This window comes from Geotrypetes seraphini, chromosome 5 (genome assembly GCF_902459505.1).
Source record: "Geotrypetes seraphini chromosome 5, aGeoSer1.1, whole genome shotgun sequence".
NCBI lineage: Eukaryota > Metazoa > Chordata > Amphibia > Gymnophiona > Dermophiidae > Geotrypetes > Geotrypetes seraphini.
Genome location: NC_047088.1, coordinates 192,623,880 through 192,635,414, shown reverse-complemented (window position 1 = coordinate 192,635,414; position 11,535 = coordinate 192,623,880). Strand labels below are relative to the sequence as shown.

At 41.4% G+C, this 11,535-nt stretch overlaps 1 protein-coding gene across 2 annotated transcripts in view; it reads right to left on the bottom strand.

Moving 5' to 3' along the window:
- Positions 1-3,890: 3,890 nt before the first annotated feature.
- FKBP7 (FKBP prolyl isomerase 7) overlaps positions 3,891-11,535 on the bottom strand; it is a 46,853-nt gene continuing 39,208 nt past the window's right edge. For both annotated transcript variants that reach the window (XM_033946470.1, XM_033946469.1), the window contains 2 exons: positions 6,056-6,183; positions 3,891-4,461 (listed from right to left, as the gene is read on the bottom strand). In XM_033946470.1, coding sequence (XP_033802361.1) covers positions 4,300-4,461; positions 6,056-6,183 — 290 coding nt within the window. In that variant the 3' untranslated portion in view covers positions 3,891-4,299. The remainder of the gene's footprint in view (positions 4,462-6,055; positions 6,184-11,535) is intronic.

The window sequence follows — 11,535 nt, the reverse complement described above, 5'->3', positions numbered from 1 at the left end:
AACCTGATTCATGTAAAAGATATAAAAGATGTGAAACTCATAATAAAATTTGGACATGTTTTGGAAGATGATTTCTGGTCTTTAAGATATGTCCCCAGGTACCTGACTTCCAAATGACAGAGACAGAGAAAGTATGGGGCAGGAATTGGGACCTAATCCTTTTCACTGCCCTAACCACTCCTCCAGATACGCCCCTTTAAGCTCTGGGCGTACAGCAGCATTCAGAAGCCTAAAAGGTCCCTGGATACATCCAGAAATTTGGTTTATTGGCACTTGGATGACCTGTCATTTAGGTCATCCAAGTGTAGCCATTTGGAGATGACAGCCTGAAGGCAGGAGCGAGTGGGCATCATTCCTGTTTCATTTAAGGTACAACTCCGAGGCTTAGAAAAGAGGTCAGCGGTCCCCACTAGACACTATGGACTTTTTTTTTTAAATTCAAGACTGGGGAGATGAAGAAGAGTGGCACCAGGGGGATATTTTAAGAAGGGAGGTCAGTCCTGTTGGGGGCAGGTGGGAAGGAGGCTGGCTGGTAGCAATCCCATCAGGGAGGGGGAAGGGAGTGGGTTGGGTCACTTAGGACGAGGAGTGGAAGGAGATAAGGGGCTAGTGAAGATTGCCAACAACTTTATTTTTAAATGTCACCCTTTCTTGCCAGTACATAAACCAATTTATTTATTTTAGTATTTATATACTGCTTATAGCCTAAGTGGTTTACATTCAGGTACTCAAGCATTTTTCTTATTTGTCCCAGCGGGCTCACAGTCTAACATGCCTGGGGCAATAAAGGATTAAGCAACTTGCCCAAGCGACTCAGGCCCTGACAGGGTGACATTTTGCAATGAGCTGCCAGATTATAGCCACAGTATTTTTAGTGTAGTAGTTTTGTGTGCTAAGTCAGCGCTACTGAAATGCTTTCTGCATCAGCCCCTGAGTGTATTACTTTAAAAACAGATTAGCTGACACTCATGAAGATTCCCTGGAGCCTTGATAGTTCCTTCTGCCCCCTCTCCAACAGATCAAGGCCAGGCATGCCTGCCCCCTCTCTGGGTTCCGCTCCTTATTTGACCTGACTCATGCACCTTCTACCAATTATCTTCCTTCTGCTGGGCTCTCCACCCCATAATATAAAATTGGGGTTCAACAGCTCTGAGTAAAATCTTGTCTAAAATCATATCTTTGAATATGAGGGCTGACTCAATTATACAGTAAGGGGCTCATAATCAAAAAAAAAAAATCTCTAAAAAGTGGCCTAAATTGGTACTTCGACGATCAAAAAGCCAGATTGTCCAAGTACTGATAATCAAAACTGGTTTTAGATGATTCTAAAACTAGTTTAGGCCTTTCCCCTGCCTCATAGAAACATAGAAAAATGATGGCAGAAAAGGGCCACGGCCCATCAAGACTGCCCACCGTAATGACCCACCCCCCTAACTTCACCCTACCAGAGAACCCACATGCGTATCCCATTTCTTCTTAAAATCTAGCACGCTGCTGGCCCTAATCACCTGCAGTGGAAGTTCATTCCAATGATCAACCACCCTTTCGGTGAAGAAATACTTCCTGGTGTCACCATGAAATTGCCCGCCCCTGATTTTCAGTGGCCGAGGGCCCTTTAAGAAAGAAGATATCTTCCACCTCGATACGGCCTGTGATATATTTAAACGTCTCAATCATATCTCCCCTCTCTCTACGTTCCTCGAGTGAGTATAGTTGCAATTTATTCAGCCTTTCCTCATATGGGAGATTCTTGAGCCCTGAGACCATCCTGGTGGCCATTCGCTGAACCGACTCAATTCTCAGCACATCTTTTTGATAATGCGGCCTCCAGAATTGTACACAATATTCCAGATGAGGTCTCACCATGGATCTGTACAAAGGCATTATGACTTCGGGCTTCCAGCTGATGAAACCTCTACGGATACAACCCATCATTTGTCTAGCCTTAGATGAAGCTTTCTCCACTTGACTGTTTTCATGTCTTCTCTAATGATCACTCCTAAATCCTGTTCTGCTTTAGACCTAGCTAAGGTCTCACCATTTAGAGTGTAAGTTCTGCACGGATTTCTGCTGCCAATGTGCATGACCTTGCATTTTTTAGCATTGAAGCTTAGCTGCCAAGTCGAGGACCAATGTTACAATAAGAGTAGGTCCTGCTTCATACTGTCGGGCAAAGGGCTTTTACCTACTATGTTGCATAGTTTGGCGTCATCTGCGAATAATGTTATTTTACCTTGAAGCCCCTGAGTCAGATCCCTTATGAATATATTGAAAAGGATCAGGCCCAAGACCGAACCCTGCGGTACTCCACTGGTCACCTCCGATGTTTTGGAGAGGGTGCCGTTAACCACTACCCTCTGAAGTCTACTGCTCAGCCAGTCCCTGACCCATGCAGTTAATGTTTCTCTTAACCGCATCGATGTCATCTTGCTCAACAACCTGCGGTGTGGGTCGCTTTACTGAAGTCCAAGTACATGACATCCAGGGACTCCCCTAGATCCAGTTTTCTTGTTACCCAGTCAAAGAAGCTAATTAGATTGGATTGGCATAGAGTGAAAAGAGGCGTTTTTAGAGGAGGGGAAAGGGTGAGAGGTGGGTGGGAGGTAGGCCGACCTACACTTAGTTGTAAAGCAGATATAACCAAAACTTTTGACAGGTTGCCTAGTCGGCACTTTTATGTTTTGACTTGGACCAAGTCAAAACAGGTATAAGTGCCGAAAAAGGGGCAGCAGAGCTGATTGCGGCTGCTGCGATCAGCTCAGCAGCCCCGGCAACCTGCCCACTCCCCTCCGCAACGATTGTGGCAGAAGAGATGGATCATCTCCCTTGCCACCCACAGGAGTGGCCTAAGACAACTGGGCCAATTCCATTTGGCCCAGGCACCTAAGACCCTTTCTGTGGGTGGGGCCTTTGGCACCTGGCACAATCAGGCCCTAAGGCCCGCTATTCGGCGGATGGCGGGCCTGCCGGGCTTGGGACCCGTCCATCCAGCCAACTTCTTTTAGGTAAGGGGGGGTGTTGGGGGTGTCATGGGACCGGCGGTTGGGGGGTTCAGGGGGCCAATTGGGGGTTTGCAGGCGGTTGTGGGGGGTGCGCCGTAGGCAGGAAGGCCTGGGATCCCTCCTGCCCGTATCTTAGTGGGGGTAGGGGGGTCGCTGGGGCAGGAGGGGTTGGGCTTCCTCCTGCCCGGATGGTATCGGGGGGTGGGGGTTTCCCGGGGCAGGAGAGGTTGGACTCCCTCCTGCCCGGATCGGTTCGGGGGGGGGGGGGGGGGGTTAGATTGCGGCAGGAGAGATTGGCTATCTCTCCTCCTGCAATGGCGATCACCCCTCTACCCGAACTGCCACAAATCTTGGCAGGAGAGATTAGGCATCTCTCCTGCCATGAGTCGCGGCAGTTCAGAGGTGGGCCAATCGCCATCGCGGCAGGGGAATGAGCCATCTCTCCTGCCGTGATCGTTAGGGGGTGTGTGAATTCTGGGGAGGGGATTCTGTAACCGGTATTGTTTTTGACAGACACCGGTTACAGAATCCAGCTTTTAGGCGAAAGACTGGTCTCTCCTTCGCCTAAAAAATCTGGTTTTGGGCATTTGGGACTTAGGCTATTTTGGGGTTGGTAATGTGTTGTAAGTGTAGACGTAGTGGTGGTCTGGGCCTTTAAACAGCTGAACATAGAGGTAGGCCATTCTAAAAAAAAAAAACCCTCATTTTGGATGCTTTTTTTGAGAATGGACATTTTCTCTGCTTCTACTTTCAATGTTTAGGACCTAGGCCAAAAGGGGACTTAGACGGCTTTTTTTATTATGCCCCTCCACATATACTATGAAACTCAAGCAGTGCCTCATTTCCAAAATTTAAGTACTTTCTAAATATACCAACTTAAAATACATATAACTTTAGCAAACATTTTAATGATACAACAGTGAGCATGTGTGGATATTTCATGATACATGATTTCATTGCCTGACCACAAGCAATAAGAGCTGGACAACTTTAAAAATGTTTGATATATCGCAATCTGCTCTGACCTCCCTGAGATTTCAAATGAACTAGCCCATTTGTGAGTTGGGAATCATAGGTACTTCACTATCTTTAACAGAAAGTTTAATAAAATTGGATGAATATTTAACCGTTGGGGAATGGTAAATAGCAGAGATGTTGTTACACAGTCAGGTTGCCTGCAGGAAACTTGGCTAAATATTAATCACTAAAAATAAGATATGTAGAAAAGATGTCTATTTTACAGGTCTTTCAATTGCTGTACTCCATATTTATACCAATGGTTTAAAAATGGTCTATTCTATAGCTCATCATGTTGATATATGTTGTATTCTTTTGTTGAAATGAAGCCATCTCCATCATGATCATTCTTTTTAAATATATCTTCTAAAATCCAGTCCTCACGAGCTAGGTCTCGTGGTTTATCATCCTTCTTAAAATCCTCCATCAAGTAATGCTTTATCTGAAATAGAACATATTGTAAAGCAAAAATAAATCAACATGTAAACTTCCTCTCCCAATCGCAATTTTACTTTGTAGTAAGAATTCATTAAGATCAATGTAAAGAAATTCTTACTACCAATTTTTGCTTTCATATAAATTTGACTTATGATAGCTACAAGTTCTACACTCAAACTGTAAAATGAAAAATAACTCCATTATAGAATAAAAATCAACAAATGTGATCTTAGAGGGAGTGGTGGCAGCAGAAGCTGCTTCTGCTGGAGGACGAGTAGGAATGCTGGTTTGCTGTGACTAAATATTAGAAGTTTATTCTAAGGGCTCCTTTTACAAAGCTGCGCTAGCGTTTTTAGCGCGCGCTAGACACTAACGCCAGCATTGAGCTGGCGTTAGTTCTAGCTGTGTAGCGTGGGCTTAGCACGTGCTAAAATTCTGCGTGCGCTAAAAACGCTATCGCAGCTTTGTAAAAGGAGCCCTAAGTCTCAGTGGTAAGAACTACGGGCTACAGATTGTGGCCATTATTTTGAACTCAGAGCTGGTCTGGGCAAAAGTGAATGGGGATTGCTCCTGCCTATCCTACCCTAGACCACTAGGGCATCTTTAAGGTAAGCCAAGGGGAGCCTATAGGTGGACAGGAAGGATTTTCAGGATGGGAGTTTTTGTGGTGGTGCTGGTGGTTCATTTAGGAGGTCTTCAGGAGGGGGCATCTTTCAAGGGGGCTTTTCAGGAGAGAGAATGCTCTTGGGAAGGGCAGGCAAAAACAACACACCCTGTTTTTACTTTATCCAGTTAGTTGAGTAGTGGGCTGAATATCACTACTATCTGTTTAACTGTCTGGATAATGTTTTATGGTGGTCAGAAGGGATATTCAGTGGAACTGTCGAGGCAGCGACTAAAAATGTAATTGCAATCAAAAATTTTAATCAAACGTGATTTAAAAATTTATCAAACATCTATACTTAAAAATCATACAAACTGCAGTTAAACTTCCAGAATATAAAAATCCATTATCAAAGAACAAGTTTATAAATTGGCTTGAGTAAGGACCAAACTCCGAAGCCTAGTTGGAAGTGCCTATTTCAGATTGAGAAAACAACACATTCATTAGTAGTTGGTTATGGTTAGGAGGGTGGGGGGTTGGTGTTGGGAGGGTTAGGGTTTTCTTGGGTGTTTTGTTTTGGCCTTGTATTGGAATTTTCTCAGGCAGTGTGTGTGTATGTATGGGGGGGAGGCACGTAGTGATCTGTAGGGGACATAAGAACACAGGTCCCTGCATTGTTCTGGTCTATATTCTTTTTCTGGTTACTAGGGAGGGATGAGGGGGAGGGAGCGGAGGGATATCTTGTCATTTATAAACTGATGATCTCAGATTTCTAATAACCAAATTTATATTTTCTGTTGGTGTTTGTTGCATTGTTCTTGATATGTGGTTTGATGATCAACAATGTTTTGTTCTGCTTCTTCATCAATAAAAATTGTTATATCTATAAAAAAAAATCCCTTATTCCTTTTTCCATAGAAATGTACCAGGTGGGATTTGTGTATTCACATATACTGTAAATAATAATGCAGCTGGTGGGTGAGGTATGACCTACCTCATCTCTTGAGAGTTGTTTGTCCTGGTCCAAGTCTATCTGTTTAAATGCATTGACACTGCGTGGTCCTTGGGTGACTGCATAAAGCTCTATTTCAAAGATCAGGGTGGCATTTGGTGGAATCTTGCCTTGGAGAAATAAAATATCAGAATAACGATTCTAGAAAATTGTTCAAGAAGAGTCTGTGGCCCAAATTCTGTAACGAGCGCCTAAAGTTAGGCACCTATTTTGGAGGCAACCTACTAGATAGGCGCCTATCTAAATTGAAGAACAAGCTCAATTAAGCTTTTTAATCAGCACTGATTGAAACTTAGGCACCTCTCAAGAAAGCATTATTCTGTAACAAGGCACCTCTAAAAATTTAGACGGCCTTCAAAAAAATAGGCGCTATGCATGTTAGGCATAGATGTGGCTATGTGTTAGGTGCCTTCTTATAGAATCCCTGCTCTTAAGTGTGCTTAAGCGTTCAAATGGGCGACTAACTTTTAGTTGTGCCTAGAGATGGCCTATTTATTGGGCGCCTCCAAAATAGGTGCCCAAATAGGTGCTGCTCAGCGTGATTCACTTGAATCACGCTGAATAGTGTCTAATTAGGTGCCTAACTTTTAGACGCTTCTTATAGAATTTGCCCTTGTGTTCCCCATTTCTATTTAGTTTATATCCTAATAATTTTAAAATACAGTTCCTGAATTTTGTTTCCTCTGCAAAGCAAACTCAAGCATTCAAGTTAAATAGGACAACTTCATCTGAAAACTGCAGTGGAATAAGCTATTTGACCTCAAAACACATGTCCAGTGCCTGTAAACATGGAAGCAGGCATCTTAGTTTCCAGATACTCCTCAATGTATTGTTTCTCCCTTTGCTAGTGTTAGTGGAAGCTACCCAGAGAGCTGTTGTATGAGACTACATCAACAAGAGTGCGGTGTGCTAACCTTTCCTGCACTGTAACTTAGCAAATTAGATCTGCAAGACCATTAACATATCAGGCAGCAGCTTATCAAGTGCCAGCTGTCTATCTATCACAGCTGCAGTGCACACATGTTTCCAATGATGCATATAAACCAAACAGCATCCATCCAGTAAGAACTTAGATTGCCTATCATGTGTATAAAGGGGCTATCAGCCTATTTGTAAATCAAAAGAAGCGTTTCAACATAAAACCAATCCCTTAAGATAGAAAATACATGTCAAAATAAGTAATATCTGTTGTAGGTTCAGAGGGTGGATACATGAGAGACGTTACAAGATAGCAACTCCAATGGTCCATCAAGCCCAGTAGCCCATTCGCATGGTGGCCAATCCAGGTCACTAGTACCTGGCCAAAACCCAAGGAGTAGCAATATTCCATGCTACCGATCCAGGGCAAGCAGTGGCTTCTCCCATGTCTTTCTCAATATAATCAGACTATGGACTTTTCCTCCAGGAAATTGTCCAAACCTTTCTTAAAATCAGCTATGCTATCTGCTTTCTACCAATTACCATTATGGTAAGAGGAGTTAATCTACCAAACTCATATATCATTACTATTTTTATAAACCTACTTTTACAGTTCTTAAAATAAAGCTTTTTTACCATTGCTAAGCTATTTAAGGGGTAAAGAGTCATGGATTTGAAATGCTGCCTTTCTGTGGTACAACCAAAGTGGCTTACATATATTACATTCAGGTACTTTCTCTGTCCCTAGTGGGTTCACAATCTAAGATTTGTTTTTATCTGGGTCAATGGAAGTTTAAGTGACTTGACTGGGGTCCTTTCACTTAACATAATAAAGTAAGTTGTTTATGCCAAGCTACAACTGTTGTACATAAGAACATATTTCTTGCATGTTTAATGTACAGTGCTGCGTGTGTCTGGTAGCGCTATAGAAATAATAAATAGTAGTAGTAGTTGTAAATTAAACTGATCTGGTAAGAAAAATCTTAGTAGTGGAAGCAATTGTTTCCAAATCTTTTACATATGCTTAGCACTCAAAACACTTATAAACAGCACAGCTACACAGTCTTCATACAAAATTTGATCTTCAGAAGCCTCAGAGGTGACTAGTTTCACACAACTCACTCTGCCCGTGATTCACCTAAATCTTCATAGGCTTCACATGTTACTTGAGTAAATTCTAATGAAACACCAAAACTTTTTTACATGTAAAACAATCTTTCACAATATTCCATATTGTATATTTGAAGTAAGCTATTCCTTTGCATCTTTCATTACTTGTGGAATCTGTTTCTGATCCCAGGTAGATAAATGCCCCTGAAGCAGCCTTGTTTGGCGAAACGTGTCAGGCATTGTTGCTGGGAGCACCTTGAATAAATCTGATATTCTCTCCAGATTGTCTGCCGGTTGTTTTGTTCCATGTTGGATTCTTTAGTGGAGCACTTGCTTTGTTGCTTTTTCACATAAGCAATTTAAACAGCCAAGAGCCTCTCCTGGCCATTTAAATTGCTTTGAATCTTGACTCCCTATCTTTTTAATTTTCTGATTAGAAAGTTCACTCCTGACTATATAATGTAGTTAAAGCAAGCCACATCCTTGGTGTAATTAAGAGTGATTAGTTGTTCTTAGGCATAAGAAGTTACCCTCGGAGTACATATTAGCTTGGGAGATTTTTTACACACTCACTTAAGACCAATTCATGTGCCAATTTAAGACCATGTGAAAGAAGTTAATTACAGTACATCACTGCAAATAGAGATTGCTACTGACCCTTCCTACTCTGAGATGGATATGTGTGCATTGCATGTATGAGGTTTTACTGAAGATTTAGGGGCCCTTTTATTAAAGTTAAAATTTTGTACCTAACTGTGTCTTAACAGCAAAAGCTAATTCACAGTAAGTGCAAAGGTTGCTTGGTAATTTTTATGGGCATGCCCAGCATATCTTCTGCAGTTACTACTGGGAAAGTTTCATTAGTGCATATTAACTCTGGACACATTACTGCTGATGCACTTAGCACCTTCTATTGAGGAGGTGATGTGACCCCTGACAAGTGAAAGTGTTTGTGTGTACGGTATGTACCCTTCCTTAATTTCATTATGCTATCCATGCCACACCTAGTTCCCACCCCCAACTCAAATTCTATTTAAAATGCAAATTATTGTGTGCTAACTGCTAAAACCACTATGGAAAGTGCTGGCCTGCTCTAATTCGCAAGTTACGGTAACTGTTTAATGCACTTTAGTAAAAGACCCCCTTATAAAATATGTTCAGAGTGTAACAAAGTTTACATTGAGAATCTCAGACCAAAATTTGAGATGTATTTTTGGCACATTTTGTCTTCACTGATATGGCATACTTTTTTAAAAAAATTTTAAAAAAAGAATGTTACTATTGTGATGGTCAGCTTGATTTTTCTGTACTGCACTGCATGTAGACTAGAGGGTCATTCTATAACAGGGTCCCTAGTGGCAGCCTATTCTAGAAAGGAACGTAGACACCTACTTTCCATTATACAATATCAACCTAATCAGATAATTATGCACTTAACATTTAGGTGCCAGACATGGATATGATGTAAATGTTAGCGGCTGAATGCAGGAGAAATGTGCATAAATAACTGTATTTTATAATTTACATGTGTAAATGTGAGCCCCTCTCATTTGTATGCTCCCCATCTTTCAAATACGTTGTGTTAAATCTATTTGCAGAATCGTGTAAAGGAAGAATTTTGGCATTATCCGTGTAAGTGTGCATAAATGTGATCATCTCTGTGAAAAGGTGATTAAAGTAGCAGATCCAAAACATTGAGAATGACTGATTTTTCGTGTCCATACGCATTCTGCAAAAGTTAAGTGTTTGGACTTCTGTAACTATACTTGTTTTCACATAAAAGGATGGGGGTCTGGTCTGTTCTGTTGCAAATTGTATTAACAGAATTCATTCAAATCTCATTTTTTTTGTTTCTGATGACTTTAGTTACTTTTCCCAGCGATAGTAACAAATGCCATTATTCTAAACATTTCTGTGAATGTGGGTGTGCAAATGTTCAAGCCTATCTCAGAGAATTGCTTCTTAATACTTAGAACTGATTTGAGCTCAAGCACACATAGGCCAAATTCATGCTAACTTCAGGTAATAAAGATGGAAATCAAAAAGCTGCTGAATATGCAGACTTTTCAGAGATAGAGTGAGTGTCAGCAACTCCTCTAAAAACACTAACAACAGGAGACAAGGGTGCCAGTAACTCCTTATGGAGAATTTCAGAGGAAAGATGCAGCAATTGTCCATTTTTTCTGCATTATCTGTGATGGACATGCATGCTAACTGTAAAATGTATTGTATAATAATGACCCTGTACAAAGACAACCAAGAAGACATCCTGCAATTTCATATGAAAGATAGATCTGAATCTTTCTGTCTGCATCATCATCAAGTGCACTTTTACAGCACAAGAATAAGTAGGATGCACTAAACATACTATACCATACAGTTTCTATACCCCACAGATTTTCCGCTAGGATTCATCGCGGTTTACAATTTAAACGATGAGTGGTTCATGGGTTACAATAAGGGTTTAGGAGGCAAGAGCGGATAGATCACTATTTCATCAGGAACATTTTTCAGTGTTGGTGCAGTCCATTGTGTTTGCTCAATTGGACTATTGTAACTGTGTATCTGGGTATTAAGCAAGGCAGTTTACAATGCCTTCAATTAATACAAACTACGGTAGCAAAGTTTATTTTTGGGAAATGAAAGTTTGATTAAGTTTCCCCTTTGTTCAGAAAGCTTCATTGGCTTCCCATTCGTTTTAGGATCCAATTTAAATGTGGTTGTGCTGCTTTCAAACTTCTTTGTGGATTATTTGACTCTTTGATCCCATTACATTGGAACGCCCATAGATTTTGCTATTCGAGGAACACACAGAAGTACAAATTATCATTCACCTCATTCAAGGGAATCAAATTGATTGGGAAACTGTGTCAATCTTATGCTTTTAAGTTAGTAGAGATTTGGAATGGACTTCCTGATTCTATTAGAATGATTGGTCAGCTACAATTGTATCGGAAAACTTTAAAAACAATGTTATTCGCACAATATTTAAACGTATGACTCTTCTATGATAGGTTAAGTTAAACACTCTTACTTTCTCCTATCTATATCTTTATGTATTTCTGGTCTCTTGATCTTTTGTTAACTGAGTCGAGCTCCAATGCAAGATGATCTGGTATATAAAGCACAGTTACTTACTGTAACAGGTGTTATCCAGGGACAGCAGGCAGATATTCTCACATGTGGGTGACGTCATCTACGGAGCCCCAGTGCGGACAGCTTTTCAAGCAAACTTGATTGAAGTTTCAAGTTTGCTACACTGCACCACGCATGTGCATGCCTTCTCGCCCACTAGAGGGCGCATCCCACCTCGTGGTCCTCAGTTCCATAACTAGCAAAGAAGCCATCCCCGGGGAGGCGGGCGGGTTGTGAGAATATCTGCCTGCTGTCCCTGGATAACACCTGTTACGGTAAGTAACTGTGCTTTATCCCAG